This window comes from Capricornis sumatraensis, chromosome 20 (genome assembly GCF_032405125.1).
Source record: "Capricornis sumatraensis isolate serow.1 chromosome 20, serow.2, whole genome shotgun sequence".
NCBI classification, from domain to species: Eukaryota; Metazoa; Chordata; class Mammalia; order Artiodactyla; family Bovidae; genus Capricornis; species Capricornis sumatraensis.
In genome coordinates, this window is record NC_091088.1 from 51,793,193 (window position 1) to 51,807,484 (window position 14,292).

At 54.7% G+C, this 14,292-nt stretch overlaps 4 protein-coding genes across 9 annotated transcripts; 2 read left to right on the forward strand and 2 right to left on the reverse strand.

Moving 5' to 3' along the window:
* Nucleotides 1–508: 508 nt before the first annotated feature.
* On the reverse strand, nt 509–2,640 carry U2AF1L4 (U2 small nuclear RNA auxiliary factor 1 like 4). Of its 3 annotated transcripts, XM_068991993.1 has the most exons (9): nt 2,587–2,640; nt 2,354–2,441; nt 2,163–2,213; nt 1,889–1,955; nt 1,757–1,806; nt 1,580–1,678; nt 1,273–1,406; nt 1,068–1,163; nt 509–713 (listed from the first exon to the last, which is right to left on the reverse strand). In XM_068991993.1, exons 1-9 carry the CDS (start codon nt 2,628–2,630, stop codon nt 629–631), a joined length of 714 nt encoding a protein of 237 aa, XP_068848094.1. In that variant the 5' UTR covers nt 2,631–2,640; the 3' UTR covers nt 509–628. The 3 variants fall into 3 exon arrangements, with proteins under 3 accessions (XP_068848094.1, XP_068848095.1, XP_068848097.1); XM_068991994.1 differs by lacking the exon at nt 2,163–2,213; XM_068991996.1 differs by lacking the exons at nt 1,757–1,806; nt 1,889–1,955; nt 2,163–2,213.
* Nucleotides 2,641–2,798: 158 nt separating this feature from the next.
* Nucleotides 2,799–4,161, forward strand: PSENEN (presenilin enhancer, gamma-secretase subunit). Of its 3 annotated transcripts, none has more exons than XM_068992784.1 (4): nt 2,799–2,922; nt 3,094–3,209; nt 3,626–3,730; nt 3,917–4,161. In XM_068992784.1, the coding sequence occupies exons 2-4, from the start codon at nt 3,149–3,151 to the stop codon at nt 4,054–4,056; spliced, it is 306 nt and encodes a 101-aa protein (XP_068848885.1). In that variant the 5' UTR covers nt 2,799–2,922; nt 3,094–3,148; the 3' UTR covers nt 4,057–4,161. The 3 variants fall into 3 exon arrangements, with proteins under 3 accessions (XP_068848885.1, XP_068848883.1, XP_068848884.1); XM_068992782.1 differs by having other exon boundaries at nt 2,800–2,922; nt 3,056–3,209; XM_068992783.1 differs by lacking the exon at nt 2,799–2,922 and having other exon boundaries at nt 3,036–3,209.
* Nucleotides 4,162–5,557: 1,396 nt separating this feature from the next.
* On the forward strand, nt 5,558–10,684 carry LIN37 (lin-37 DREAM MuvB core complex component). Of its 2 annotated transcripts, none has more exons than XM_068992704.1 (9): nt 5,558–5,714; nt 8,433–8,622; nt 8,807–8,857; nt 9,179–9,208; nt 9,289–9,374; nt 9,462–9,628; nt 10,180–10,320; nt 10,408–10,481; nt 10,569–10,684. In XM_068992704.1, exons 1-9 carry the CDS (start codon nt 5,681–5,683, stop codon nt 10,648–10,650), a joined length of 855 nt encoding a protein of 284 aa, XP_068848805.1. In that variant the 5' UTR covers nt 5,558–5,680; the 3' UTR covers nt 10,651–10,684. The 2 variants fall into 2 exon arrangements, with proteins under 2 accessions (XP_068848805.1, XP_068848807.1); XM_068992706.1 differs by having other exon boundaries at nt 8,547–8,622.
* Nucleotides 10,685–10,779: 95 nt separating this feature from the next.
* HSPB6 (heat shock protein family B (small) member 6) lies at nt 10,780–13,268 on the reverse strand. Its single transcript, XM_068992410.1, has 3 exons — nt 13,064–13,268; nt 11,945–12,067; nt 10,780–11,833 (listed from the first exon to the last, which is right to left on the reverse strand). Exons 1-3 carry the CDS (start codon nt 13,259–13,261, stop codon nt 11,660–11,662), a joined length of 495 nt encoding a protein of 164 aa, XP_068848511.1. The 5' UTR covers nt 13,262–13,268; the 3' UTR covers nt 10,780–11,659.
* Nucleotides 13,269–14,292: the final 1,024 nt, after the last annotated feature.

The window sequence follows — 14,292 nt, forward strand, 5'->3', positions numbered from 1 at the left end:
AGAGGGTAACTGGAGAAGTAAAACTATGACTGATAGTAAAGCATTTAGAACAGTATCTGGCATAGAATACCTACTTCAATCGCGGGGCAGTGGGCATGGAGGACCCAATCCTCACCCACTGCACACTCCCACCCAATGCCCAGCAACCTTACCTTAGCTCCTAACCACAATCTCCTCCAGATTAGGAGTCCTCCAACCTGCTGCAACCAAGCATCTCCCTCGAGAGTCATCAGCCAGATGTGAAGTTTCCAGCACAAAGGCAGCCCCACCTATCCAGTCCTACTTGGGGATTTCTGGGACCCTGGGTGTTCTGCTTTTGCACCTGTTGTTGGAAGTTCCTTGGCTGAGGTTGTGGCCAGAGCCCAGCCCCGCTTCCCCTTTTCACCAGATGTGGGGGTGGAAGGAAACCAGCCTACAGCCAGGCTTAAGCTAACAACAAAGCTCTAAACCCTCAGTACAGAATTTTATTAGGGGAGGGGCAATAGAAGTTCCCTGTGTTGAAGGTGTTACATCATGGAGACCCAGAGTCTGGAGAAGATGTCACTGGGAAGTTATGGGAACTTTGAGGAGGTGTCCTGGCGAGGAACATCTGTGCCTGCCAAGGGTGGAGGGCAAGGGGGTCAGGGTCTCAGAAACGGCCATGCCGGTGGTCTGGAGACCGTCGTCGATTTCTTTCTCGGGGACGGTGGCCAGTATGGGACCTTGGGGGTGACCTGGGGACATAGAGAGGAGGGTTAGAGCCATAGGGAATGATGTGCAGATCTTCCAGTTCAGCCTCCCTGCTCAGGGATAAATCATGGCAATTGATGAAGTAAATAGCTCCGGGGGGTGGCCTCAGGATAGGCGCATAGGGACTAATCTCAGGACTGGAGAGCCAGGATGGACTTGGGTTTGGGGTTCAGGCTGGTTTAGGGGCTGAGACTTAGATGCTGACCTTCAGATAGGGCTGAGGGCTAGTCTTAGGGCACAAAAAGGCTGAGACACTTATTGGGGCATAGGATCAGATTCATCTCAGGGTTCATGGGGCTTGGGGTATGAGAAGTCTTGGCAGGCTGGTCCTGAAATACCTGCGCCTGGGTCCCCGCCCGTAGAGCTGCCGCCTGAGGTCGCGGGAAATGGGTCGCAGGTGCATGAAGTTGCAGAAACCACCTCGGGTACATTCCCTGGGTAAAGGATAAATACATGGATGAGGCCACTGTCACTGACAGCCCCCTCAACACACAACAGAAGCCTGGGACTCCAAGTGCCCATCCCACTGCTGTACTAGCATACCCCATCTCATACTGCCGACAGCATGACTCCCGGAAATCGGTGACGGGAGACAGCTCAGCATGCACAGCTTGCCCGTTGAACCAGCGGTTATTGAGCTCAACCACTGCCCGCTCTGCATCTTCCTCACGCCGAAACTGAGGAAAAGTCAGTCAGGGTGAACAATCAAACTCAGAAATCTTCAGAGGATTAGCTAGCAGCTCAAGGGCTGGACCGCTTTTAGTGATGGACCTCAGGCTGTGAGGCTTCAGTGGTGACTTTTAGGCACTGAAATGCCTTCACTTCTGGGCTCTGGGGGGACAGCAGGCACCTTGACATAAACATTGCCCACGAGGTGATCCCCCAGGTTGTCGCACACATTCATCTCTTCAATCTCCCCGTACTTCTCCTGCAGTTCGGTGAACACTTCCTGTGGAAGATTAGGAGGAAATCAGCGGAGCTCCCGGCCCACGGGAAACTCAACCCACCCCCGCCAACCCTCCCTCACCTCGAAGAAGTTATCATAGTGTTCTTGCACCTCCACGTCGCTCACGTGACCTGGAGGCGGGGGCAGGGTGGAATCAGGGGGCGGCCTGCTGGGGGCTGTCCGCCCTGCCCCCAGCACTGGCCGCTTACTCACAGTGCGATCCGTCTGCGGTTTGGGCGGTGTTCTGTGGATTCCGATACAGGTTGAGCAGCACTATGGTCTGAACAGAATTTAAAGGGGGCAGGGCCTGAGTTCAGAGGGCGGGGTTATATGCGAAGGGGTGGGATATGAAGGTTGCGGGTGAGACCTCGCAACAGAGAAAAAAGCATAAACATCTTGCGTGCCTCAGCAACGCTTGCCCCTCAGAGAACCAGAAGAGAGGGTATCTAGCAGTGAGGGATAGCCCAGGGGTGTGGTCTGTACGTACGGGGGCGTGGCCAAGTTCCTGGGAGAAGAGCCTGAAGGTTGGGGGAGGAACCTGTAGAGGTCCGACAAGAAAAAAACCGGGCGATAGGGTGGGCCCTAGAAATCCGGAAAAGGCGGGACCTCGTGATGATGGACAACAGAAGGGGAATGGCCAGGAGGCGTTAACCCCCCAGGATCCGCGCCGGGTCTCACCTGGCTGAAAGTCGGCTTGTTGTGAAGCCGGGAGCACCGGTCCCCGTGCCGGCAGGCCCCGATCTTAAAGTAAAAAGAGCAGTTAACCCTGGAAGAGGTGCAAAGACAGAGGTGAACCGAGGGCCAGGGAGCTGGACACTCCAGAAACACCGATCCACGCCGCCCAGCCACCAGGTTGCCAAGTGCCCCGTCCCCGGCCCCCCGAAGGGGCCACTCCCTGCACCCATTCTCACTTGTCCTTCTCAGTCCCGAATATCGATGCTAAATATTCAGCCATTTTTACCCAAACCCTCCAACTCTGCCTGCTATTTACGTCATTTCCGTTGCTTAAAAGCATTGGGAAGTGTAGTTCGCTGCCTCCGCACTGGAAACTCCCTAGTGCGCTTGCGTGATGCAGGCTCGCACTCTCCGCACAGGCTCACCCAGTGGAGTTGCCTGAAGGGGCATGCGCGCGGCGTTGCCTCATCAAAAAAACTACAATCTCCAGAGAAACTTGGGGCATCTCGCGCAAAAGTCCGTGGTTGAAAGTGGCAAAGGGGCCCAGACCGGAGGAAGTTAAGACTCCACTGGTGAGTCGAGGGTCGTTTCCGCACCCAAATAAACGTAAAGAGCGTCTCAACCCAGTCAGCTTGCTGGTGGGGGCAGGGGTGCCCTTCTTCCAGAAAATCCATCCTTCAGTTTCTCTCCGTTTTGTCCTATTAGGGGCGTGGTTGTTTGTGATCCTTGGATCTGTCACTTAGGGTCAGGACTTGGGTCTTGCCCCAGACCCTCGGAAGACCCGGCCCCAGCGCAACTATGAACTTGGAGCGAGTGTCCAACGAGGAGAAGTTGAACCTCTGCCGGAAGTACTACCTGGGTAAGGGCCGGTATCCTAGGGTACCCGAAGAGAGGGGGCGGGACTAGAGCGCCTGATGGAAGAGGGTCTGGGGGCCTGGGTTCTTGGGTCCAGAGGATGAAGTGGCTGGGGACGCCGATTCTTCGGTCCCAAGAGAGGAAGGGCCTGAGTCTTGCTGAAGGAGGAGACTGGGACCTCAATTTCTGGGTCCCAAAAGAGAAATGTTGCGGGGGCTGGACTCCTGGTTCTGACAAAGACGTGGTTGAGGACTAGGATTCTTGACTCCCAGGGAGGAGTCAGGATTTCTGAGTCCCTGATAGCAGAGATATCCATTTCACTTAGGTTGTGGGAGAGGATCTTCCTACTGGACCTTTCAACAGGTAGGTGTTGGGAGGATCCTCATTTCTTCATGTCCCAGTCTTTTTCCTTCTCTTTAGGTGGGTTTGCCTTCCTGCCTTTTCTCTGGTTGGTCAACATTTTCTGGTTCTTCCGAGAGGCCTTCATTGTCCCGGCATACACGGAGCAGAGCCAAATCAAAGGCTGTGAGTCCAGGGCACAGATGAAGGGAGGCCATCAGGTGTAAGGAGGGGGACTCAAGAAGCCTTGGTGGGAGGGGATGACGGAGGGTCAAGAATCCTGGAACTTTGTGGAAGAGAAGAGAGGGCCGGTCTCAGGGAGACCACAGAGCAGGTGGACGACAACCTTTCCCTTCCTGTTCCCTCTTACAGATGTCTGGCGCTCAGCTGTGGGCTTCTTCTTATGGGTGATTGTACTCTCCACCTGGATCACTATCTTCCAGATCTACCGGCCACGTTGGGGCGCCCTTGGGGACTACCTCTCCTTCACCATACCCCTGGGTACCCCCTGACAGCTTCTGTACAGGCCTGAGGACCAGGATGGGCTCCTCTACTCCAAGCCCACTCTCAAGCCCTTAAGACTTGTTCCTGTCTCCTATGTTCTCTGCTGACATCCCCCAATAAAGGACCCTAATTCTCAATATTGACTTCCTGGGATCTTTTGGAGATTGAAGGATAAGATGATTTGGGGTTTGTTTTTTTTTTTTTTGCCTGCCATGCACACACCTTGGGAAATTTTTTATTTTCCCAACTAGAGATTGAACCCAGGCCCTCTGGGCCCTTGGCAGTGAGAGCATGGAGTCCCAACCACTGGACTGCCAGGGAATTCCCTAAAATAATTATTAATATTCAGGAACATTTATTGGTTGCTTACTTTGTATTAGGCTTAGTGCTTCAAACATGATGTGCATTAGTTTACTGTATACTACTCATAACTCTCAAAAATAGAAAACTTGCTTGGGAACACTGTTTTACAGATTTGGAACCAGAAAGGAAGAGTACTTTCACTAGTAGGGGCTGTTATCCTGTACTGGTAGTATGTGAATTTGAAAATATATACTTTTCCACTGGGCTTCATTATTCTTATCAGAAATGTGGATCACAACACTACCCCCTAGAATTTATCTGGGCCAAGGCACATGTGGTAAATGTAAGTTCCCCATTTTCTGAAGGAGACTGTCCGTAGCTATAGAAAAGTATTCAATTGCTTTATTAGAGAAGGCTTCCTTGACCATCCTATTCAAAGTTTCCGTCCCCCTCCTGGGTACCCTCCATGTCTCTTTCAGGCTATATTCTTTTTCCTATTACATTGCATTTAAAATGTTCCACTTGTTTATTGTTTATTTTCCATTCTCTATAAGCTCATTAGGGCAAGGATTTTTATCGTTTTGTTCACTGCGGTGTCCCCAGTACCTAGAGAAGTACCTGGCACGCTAATATTCGCTAAGTGAATGAGGCTAAACTTGAAAAGAGATTAACAGGGAGCTACCTGGTAGGCTGCCGTCTAGGGGGTCACAGAGTCGGACACGACTGAAGCGACTTAGCAGCAGCAGCAGCTGGCACCTAGCGAGTGTTCAGTAAGAGGGAGCCCCGCCTAACCCCAAATTTGTTTTCCTCTTAGGGATAAAGAGACTTCCACGGTTAAATAACTCCTGTTCAATAGCTAAACTGATGTTACTCAAAAGCTTCTAACTCTCCAAGTTCTAAGCAGCAGCCTCGCGATGCTCTGATCCTTCGTTTCCCACCGCGCGTTACTTCTACCGAGTCTCGGAAGTTAGAACCACGTCCCAGGAAGAGCCCCGGGATGTCGTTGGTTTGTTTCCGGAAACTAAGCTCTAGGAAGGTGGGACTGAAAGCTGGGAGCCGACAGCGGCAGCTATTAATTGGCCACGATATAAGATTGACGGTTGCACTGACTAATGGGAACAAGGAACTGCCGAGAGGGCCCGCCCACAGAAGGAACGGGAGGAGGTGGCGGCATCTGCGTCCGTCGCGGCCGGACACTGCTCAGGGCGGCGGACTGGCTACACATGAAGCTTACCTTTGACCTCTCCCCGTCTGCCTCCGGCCTTGACTTGTGACATTAGGCTCTTTTGGGCTCCTCTGGCCTAGCTACCCAGATCCCAGACCCCAACCATGTTCCCGGTGAAGGTGAAAGTGGAGAAATCAGGTGAGGATCCCGAGGTTGGGGGCAGGTAAGGGAGCAGCGGACTGATCAGGGTAAGGGAGCCCCATTAAACAGGATTGTCGCGATAAGGTGGACTGCGTGACTTCTCCCTGCAGCCCATATGACTACCGCTGTCAGGCATCGATCGAGCGATTCCGGCCACCTTGATACCCTCCCGAACTGTGTTCAGGATAGGTTTGAGGCTGAATGGTGGTGGCCTGGCAGTGTGATGCAGTCCCACATGGGGAACCCGAACCGTGTGACTCCAAGAAGGACTCTTTTCCTGGCTCTGCCTCCATTTCCCCCTTTCTAGCAGTGGTCTTGAGTGAAGCATTATGCTGATCACCTGAAGTACAGGAAAGCTTTTAATCTTTGCAGTCACTGTATCCCAATAATCCTAGGGGATTGATAATTCCTATTTCCTAGGAAGTAGGAAATATAGATGGGGAAACTGAAGCTGAGAGAGGAAGTCATTCTGGGTTTGGGCCAAGCTGATGGGAACCCAGGGCTAGCATGTTAAGGGTGGTGGGAGAGACCTGGAATCCAGACCAAGTAAAATGACATGAGATAGTAAACGCTGCTGCTGCTAAGTCGCTTCAGTCGTATCCGACTCTGTGCGACCCCATAGACAGTAGCCCACCAGGCTCCCCCGTCCCTGAGATTCTCCAGGCAAGAATACTGGAGTGGGTTGCCATTTCCTTCTCCAATACATGAAAGTGAAAAGTGAAAGGGAAGTTGCTCAGTCGTGTCCCACACTGAGCGACCCCATGGACTGCAGCCTTCCAGGCTCCTCCATCCATGGGATTTTCCAGGCAAGAGTACTGGAGTGGGGTGCCATTGCCTTCTCCGTAGTAAATACTGTAATGGTCAAAAAGAAAAAAAAAAAACAAGAGAAGCTAAGGAGATCAGGAGTGAGGCAAGGTGAGGGAGAGAGTGATAAGTGAGGGAACAGCGAATCTGACAAAGGAAATAGCTTTGAAATGGCAGAGGAGTGAAAGATTTCTCTGGCGTGTTCAAGGGCCAGCAGGGAGGCCAGAGTGGCTGGAGCAGAGCAAGTGAAGTGAGGTAGAAAGGTGAGGAGATGAGAGCAAAGAGGTGAAGGAAAGGGGCAGATCTTGTGGGCCCAGGTTATGACTTTGGCTTTTGCTCCAAGAGCAATGGGGAGCCAAGGGAGGGTTTTGAACCACAGAGGAAGTCTTTACAAGATGCCCCCTCCAACTGCCAAAAAATGCCCCAAAAGTCGTGGGTGGAAGAGTGAAGGGGGTCTGACCACAAATGAGGGTGTTGAGGAAGGAGTAGGCAGGGTCATGGAAGCCTGTGAACACCAGGCTGACCATTAGGACTCTGCCTCAGGGGGCACTGCAGAGTTCTGGAGCATTCTAAACAGGGAAAGATCGGGATCGGGTTTGGCTTTAGGAAGATTCCCCTGGCAACCTTGTGGAGGGTGAATCAGAAGGGGAGACTGGGGCTGGGGGCCCAGGGGAAGGAAGGGACACGACAGATAGACCAGGGAGGTGGGAGAGGGGAGAGAACCTCAGGAGACTAGTAGACAGGTTGTGGGGTGGGCGGGGAAGGGAGAGCAATGACCATGTTGAGACCAAGAAAAGGACTGGGTGACAATAGGGATATCTCTGAGATGGCGGTCCAGGAAAAAAGGATACATTTAGAGACACTGAGGCCAGTGTGGGACCCAGTCCGTGGAAGGAGCCTGGGGGATGTCCAGGGAGAAGTGTCCGGGAGTCCATGGGATCCCAAGATCTGAGGTTCAGGAGAGAAGCAGGGACTGAGGAAAGACATTGGGCATTATTCACACCTTGGCTCCTACCCAAGGCTCTTTGCTAGAGAATCTCAGCTGCTCCCAGCCCCACATCCCCACCCTGTCTGCTCTGAGTAATGTCTCCTGGCCTCTTCAGGAAGTCTCAGCACTGGCTAGTCATGTCCCCGAGTGTCCTTTTGGGCTCTGAGCACTGGGTCAGAGCTCCTATTAGTTGGAAGAAAAGAATGAACACCCCACAAGAAATGTAAGGAGATTTATAACATTATCACCTCCATAAGTTGATGAAGAGAGGCAAACACATAGGTTCTTAGGGCCAGGCTGGGTCTGTGGCATGCAGGAAGGTGGGCCCAGATATCTCATTTCCTGGGGGGGAAAAAGCCCAAAATGGGTATTTTAGGTGAAATCTCCCAACTATTCAAATGTAGTCATCTCATTCAGATTTAACAGATTTGAAGTAACCCCATTACCTTAGGCAAACAAAGTGCATCTTGGGGCTAGATTCTGCACCCAGTTTGAGCCCCTGCCTTGTAATGTCCACTCTGGAGCCAAATGACCTGATGTATATCTTCAGCCTTTCAATTTTCTAGCTGTGTAACTTTGGGCAAGTAGCCTAGCCTCTCTGTGCCTCAGTTTCATCATCTCTGAAATGGGGATAAAAATCCTATCCACCTGCCAGGGTTGTTGTAAAAAATTCAATGGGTTGATATACGTGACGTGCCTGGAACAATGCTTGGCACATAATAAGCTTTCATATACAGCATAGGTTTATTTAAACCTCAAAACAGTCCTAGCAATAGATATCATTTGGAGACCCATTTTCAAGATGAGGAAACAGGCTCAGTGAGGTAAGGTGATTCACCTTAGATCACACATGAGTGTGTGGGTCAGCCCTGGAAGCCAGAGCTCTTGCTCTTTAGTAGGCTCTGCCCACTATACCCTCCTAGTACGCCTGGCCCAGCCAAACGATTGGATCTGCATGCCCGTTCCTGGTCCAGTGGCTGCCCACCTGTCTTGGGCCTGGGAAGTGACTCCTGCTTGGTACTCCCCCTCTTCCCCAGAGTTGGAGATGGCCAAGGCCCGGAACCAACTGGATGCTGTTCTGCAGTGTCTGCTAGAGAAGAGTCACATGGACAGGTTGGGATCTGACCCAGGACAGGGTCATGGGAAGTGGGGGGCCCTAGCGGGTGGGACCCTCTGGTTGTGGGTGGGACCCCAGAGACTGACTTAGGAAGGAAGAGGCCCAATGGATGAGGCCACTGGGTACTTTCCCACCCTGGGCCCTGGGAACCCTGAGCATGCAGTTCTCTTCTGCTACCAGGGAGCGTCTGGATGAGGAACCTGGGAAGACCTCCTCAGACACCCACAACAAGTAAGTTTTATTGATGGGATCTGTGTCTGAGGGTTTGTGGTAGATAACTTCTTTCTTCATCTGAGCCCTGAGCCCCCTGCCCCGTGCTTTCTCCATCACAGTCTTAACCATTCTTCACGTACAAAAGCCATGGAGCAGCAGAAACTCAGGTCCCCTGATGATGGCATGTCAGCTTGCAAGGGGTGGGACCCAAGGCTGCAGGGTTTGGTGGGATCTCTATGAGCTCATTCACAGTACCCCCAGGGTGCTCTTTGAGGGGTTGTGAGCAGGCATTCGTTTAAGGGCAAGCCTGCTAACATGACACCCTGTCTCTCCCCACAGGGATTGCTCCATCACGGCCACTGGCAAACGGTAAGGTGGCAGGGGCCCCACCAGCTGATGAGAGGTCTGTAGTCCCCACCCCGGTCCTGATGTTCTCCCTCCCCACACAGGCCCTCTGCCCGATTCCCCCACCAGCGGAGGAAGAAGAGGAGGGAGATGGATGAGGGGCTGGCTGAGGGAGGGCCACAGCGATCCAGTGAGTAGGCGGTGGCCCTCGAGGGCAGGCAGTGATTGGGGGGACTAGGCAAGGATGTTCATACCCTTCCTACTCGCCCCACTCTAGACACCTATGTGATCAAGCTGTTTGACCGGAGTGTGGACTTGGCTCAGTTCAGTGAGAACACGCCACTGTACCCCATCTGCCGAGCCTGGATGCGCAACAGCCCCACAGTGCGTGAGCGTGAACGCTCACCCAGCTCGCCACTGCCTCCCCTGCCTGAGGATGAGGAGGTGAGATGGGTGGTGGGTTCCTGCCCAGCAGCCCGGGAGTGCAATGGGTAGGCAGTCACAAGGCACCCTCCCTGGCAGACAAGAACACCAGTGACTCCTGAATCTGGTGAGGCACATAGATAGGAACCCTTAGGCCAGGGCAAAGGTTGGAGTGCCCTAGAGCAGACAGACATGGCTCTCTGGTCTGAGAGGCAGAGGAGACAAGGTCCCTGGGTAAATAGATGTGCCCTCCAAGATCAGAAGTCACCAAGAGTTGAGAGACTAGGCAGGGGTCCTTAGGGCAACCAGGTATAGCCACCTGGTCTAGGGGAGCAGATGGCAACCCCCTGGGCTAGGAATGGAGGTCTCCATAGATGGAGGTCTCTATGCTGGGCAGGAGTGATCAGGGGTCCCTGGGTTGGACAGGGGTCCTTGGAGCAGACACATGACTCCTAAGTACAAGTCCCTGGAGAAACCTTCATGTCTTTTGTTGCTGGGGAAGGTGTGAAATGATGTCCCTGACCCTCTTCTCTGACTCTGTTGGGCCTGGTGTGGGGTCCTTGTATCCCCAGGGTTCTGAAGTCACCAACAGCAAGAGTCGTGACGTGTATAAGCTGCCTCCACCCACAGCTCCTGGGCCACCTGGAGACGCCTGCAGATCCCGAATTCCATCCCCGCTGCAGCCTGAGACCCAGGGTACCCCTGATGATGAGGTGAGTATGCTGGGCTGGCTCAGGGCCACGGGGCAGGTGTTGTGGGGTATGAGTGTGGTCACCCAGCCTGGCCTCTCTGTCATGCAGCCCTCCGAGCCTGAGCCCTCACCCTCCACGCTTATCTACCGTAACATGCAGCGCTGGAAGCGTATCCGCCAGAGGTGAGCATCCCCCCACCAGCTTGTTCTTTATGGCCTCTGCTCCAACTGCTGAGTCCTCCCTCTGCTTTTCCCCCACCCCCACTGCAGGTGGAAGGAGGCATCTCATCGGAACCAGCTTCGTTACTCAGAGAGCATGAAGATCCTACGGGAGATGTACGAGCGACAGTGATGTTTTCCTGTCCCCACCCCCATCCCAATAAACATTCCCCTCCTCCACACTGGTCTCCATTTGCTACAGCCTATCCTTCCTGGATCAGACATAAAACAGTTGGCACAGCTCTAGCACATTTATTGGGGGAGTGGACCTAGGTAGGGGATGGGGCATCAGGGAATTTGAGGAGGGAGAAAGATTGTAGGGAATTAAAGAAAGTGGCTGCTTGGTTGGGTCTTGGAGAATAAGGGGAGGGTTGTTGTGGTTGGAGATTTGGGGGGTCAAGACAAAGTGACTGAGGAGTTCTGGATAGTGTGAGATATCTGTGCAGACTCTGGGGAGGAGGGGTAGGTATCTGTACAGTTCGAGGTTGAGGGTTCTGGTTGGCTTAGAATAGGGGTACAAAGGTAGGGTCAGAAAAGGCGTTCAAGGATCTGGGAGTGGCTGGCTGAGGTTTCAGGTTAGAAGATGGGTTGGAGGGAGAGGGTGAGAAGTGTATCTGGTTGGAATGAGGGGAAGGATCCAGAGTCTTGGGGACCAGGCCAGGATGGTCCAGGGTGGGAGGTCTGTGCAGAGTCTTGGACATTTGAGAAGGGGGGATTATGCTTGACTGGCCTAGGGTGGGGGCAGGGCTGTCTACACCATGATCTTTGGTGGTGGGTCGGATTGAAATGGGGTGAGGGGATGTTTTTCTAGAAAAGTCAAAAGGAAATAGGGAGTTTGAAGTGGGGTTATATGCCAAGTGGGGTTGGTAGAGATGAGAGACTAGCTGAGGGATTGTGGTTGTAGGGTCTGGAAGTTAGAGAGGTGTCTGGAGATTTGAAAGCACGAGAGGGTGTGAGAGCCGGAGTGTCAGTGGAAAGTAAGTTATCAGGGATGAGTAGGTTGGAAGGTTCAAGGCACATCCCAGACTGGGTGGGCGGGTAGTCTTGGCGCGCGCTGGGGACATCTGGTTGGGCGGAGTCAGGTCGGCTTTGAAAGGGCGGGGCGCTGAGGCGGCTCCCAAGGTTCAGGTGTGCCCTGACCCCTACTTGGCAGCCGCCCCGGGCGGCGACTGCAGTGGGGCCTGGGCCGGCGCAGGTGCGGCCTGGATGGAAAGGACGCCCTCAGGGGACAGCGCAGACGTCACGGCCGCAGGGTCCACACCAGGCGGCAAGCGGTAGCGGCGGTGGAACTCGCGCGCAATGTATCCGTGCTCATCCTGGAGGGAGAGAGGCTTGAGAGATTCCGCCAGGTTCCCGTAGGTGCCCCGCCCCTCCCGCCTGTGGATCCCGCCTACTCGTTCTGGCCCCGCCCCCGCCAGCGGGCTCACCGGGCGCTCCTCGTGGCGCGCATGAACTTCCACGTGGTCACCAACCACCTTGACGGCAATTTCCTCCGGTGAGAAGTGTTTCACATCCAGCAGTACCGAGAAATGCCCGGGGTCGGTCGATACCTACGTACAACCTGATGGTCATCGGGCGGGGCACGGCTCCTGGGGCCCAGCAAGGCCCCTCCCCTCGGTTCCCCTTTGGTTCCGGTGCTGCAGCCTATCCAGGCCTCCGGAACTGGGACGTCCCCTTTCCTGCTCTTAGCCACCCAGGACCTCTTTACCCAGAATAACTGGCATTATCCCTCCCCCTGTAGCCACCGGGGATTTTCCCCTCATCCAGGGTGATGAGGGTCCATCCCTTGCCCTCCAAGGTCAGGGACCGCTGCCCTCACAGGGTGAGGCCTGCCGGCTCCCCCAGAGTCAACAACCTCGTAGTCCGTGTATCCTCCTGGGCACTGACTCCTCAGCCCCATTCCCCTCAGAGCCCCTTGGAGCCCTTACTGCTCCACCTCCGCCAGAAATCCCCAAAAAGCCTCCTCCCAGATTCTCCAGAATCCTCTTTCTACCCTCCCGCTCGAGATTGCTTGAGCCTTCAGCAGTACTACTCCCCCACTTCTGAGTGTCCAGACCCCCCTTTCTCAAGTTGCAGGACCCTCCTTCCCCTCTGCCTCTCCAGGAGACACACACAGTCACCACCCACAGTCTCCAAACTCTCTTCCTCAAGAATAACAGAAAATTCCCTCGCCCCGCCCCGGGAGTCACTGGGAGCCCCACGCCCTTCAGAATGACTAGGCTCTCCCTTTTCCCCGGATTCCGTGAGTCCCCAGCCTCCTTCAGAATCACCAAGACACCCCTTCAGAGGGAGCATCCCCACCCTATTAGGGACCCTGCCCTTACACTCTGGGACGTGAGACCCTCCTCACACCGACTGGGCCCTCCCACCCGATTCAGGGAAACGACCTTTGAGAATCCATACTCCAGGAACTCCGGAAGCCCCTCTGAGTGGCCGGACTCTCCACCCCGCTCAAAGTCAAGGGACTTTCCTTAACCCCCCTCAAGGTGACCGAGGACCCCAGCCTTGAAAGTAGTCGGGTTACCGCCCCTCCCCTAGGTCTGCACCTGGGCGGTAGGCAGCGCCACGCTGGGTGCGCGCAGGTAGTAGGGGGCCAGCGCGGCAGGGCAGAGCGCAGCCAGCTCGGCCTCCAGCAGCCCCTCGCCGAAGCGCTGGTCGAAGAGGCGCCCGGGAGCCGACAGCCCAGGCAAAGGGGCCGAGGCGCGGCGCAGCCAAGACGGCTGCACAGGCACTGGGATCTCCATCCTGCTCTGCTGTCGCCCTAGGCTCCGCAGTGCTCCAGCGAGCGCCGCCGCTGCTTTATAGTAGCCCTGTGTCCGCCCCTCGGCGGGCCGCCCGGGGACATTGGGATCGCGGCCAGAGCCGGCCATTAATAGAGCCTTATTTAGACAGCCCAACAATGACTTGGCCATTTATTAAGCTCCTGCTGGATGCCAGCGAGGTATCATTCCCTAATTTCCCAAAAGAAAAACTAAGGCTGAGGAGGCGGACCCTTGCCAAAGTGGGGTGCAAGCGTGGCGTTTGGGACCTACAGCCTGAGAAACCCACCAAAGAATTCCCAGTCCCTTTAATCCACCCCCGCCCCGAAGGTGCTCTGAGGATGACGCAGATGCCGGTCTTGGGAGCAGATTCCTGGGTAGAGGGAATGCGGTAGCTGGGCCAGGCTGTCAGGACGACACAGAACAGACCCTATTCCCATTTGAGCAGGGCCCTGGACCCAACCCCCGGCAAGCCGGGCCTAATTCTGTGCGTCTGACTCAGCCTCGGGTGAGCAGGACAGCGGGATCTGCCAGGTGAGCCGAAGCCAGGGGGCGCGGGCAGGAACAGTCCAGGCTGGCCCCACGGGGGCCGAAAGCTGGGGCCCGAAATAGCTCGTTATGATCCAGCCACTTCGGCCGGGAGCCCAGGCGTGGCAGTTGGAGCAACCAGCTGCTCCTGGAGCAAGACGGAAGTGGTTAGAAGCTCGGGAGGGACTGGTAGACTTCTGGACTGATGAAGGGATGGCGGCTAGAGAGGGGGTAGGCTCCCTGATGGCCCCTGCAACGGAAAAATCCGTAGTTAGACTGGAATCTGGATGAGATTTAGACAGCAAGAGGGGGAGTGGTTAGAATACACGACTACAGCAAAGAGAGAGTACATTGGGACTTCCTCCTAACCGCGAGCCCAGCCTCGGATCCTTTCCATTGGTCCACGGGCTTGCCAATTACTGCATCTCGCTACCGTTCCCCAATCAAACATTCCCTCTCCTTCCCGTTACAGCCAATTGTGAGGCATA

Excerpts from the sequence above, each read along its gene's own strand:
- U2AF1L4 (XM_068991993.1), bottom strand. The coding sequence starts at position 2,630 with ATGGCTGAATATTTAGCATCGATATTCGGGACTGAGAAGGACAA. Across the intron at positions 2,214-2,353 it reads ACAAGCCGACTTTCAGCCAG|GTTCCTCCCCCAACCTTCAG; the intron begins GTGAGACCCGGC and ends GGACCTCTACAG. Across the intron at positions 1,956-2,162 it reads AGGAACTTGGCCACGCCCCC|ACCATAGTGCTGCTCAACCT; the intron begins GTACGTACAGAC and ends AATTCTGTTCAG.
- PSENEN (XM_068992784.1), top strand. The coding sequence starts at position 3,149 with ATGAACTTGGAGCGAGTGTCCAACGAGGAGAAGTTGAACCTCTGCCGG. Across the intron at positions 3,210-3,625 it reads CTGCCGGAAGTACTACCTGG|GTGGGTTTGCCTTCCTGCCT; the intron begins GTAAGGGCCGGT and ends CCTTCTCTTTAG. Across the intron at positions 3,731-3,916 it reads GCAGAGCCAAATCAAAGGCT|ATGTCTGGCGCTCAGCTGTG; the intron begins GTGAGTCCAGGG and ends TCCCTCTTACAG.
- LIN37 (XM_068992704.1), top strand. The coding sequence starts at position 5,681 with ATGTTCCCGGTGAAGGTGAAAGTGGAGAAATCAG. Across the intron at positions 8,623-8,806 it reads GAGAAGAGTCACATGGACAG|GGAGCGTCTGGATGAGGAAC; the intron begins GTTGGGATCTGA and ends TTCTGCTACCAG. Across the intron at positions 8,858-9,178 it reads TCCTCAGACACCCACAACAA|GGATTGCTCCATCACGGCCA; the intron begins GTAAGTTTTATT and ends CTCTCCCCACAG.
- HSPB6 (XM_068992410.1), bottom strand. The coding sequence starts at position 13,261 with ATGGAGATCCCAGTGCCTGTGCAGCCGTCTTGGCTGCGCCGCGCCTCG. Across the intron at positions 12,068-13,063 it reads TGGCGCTGCCTACCGCCCAG|GTATCGACCGACCCCGGGCA; the intron begins GTGCAGACCTAG and ends GGTTGTACGTAG. Across the intron at positions 11,834-11,944 it reads CGCGCCACGAGGAGCGCCCG|GATGAGCACGGATACATTGC; the intron begins GTGAGCCCGCTG and ends CTCTCCCTCCAG.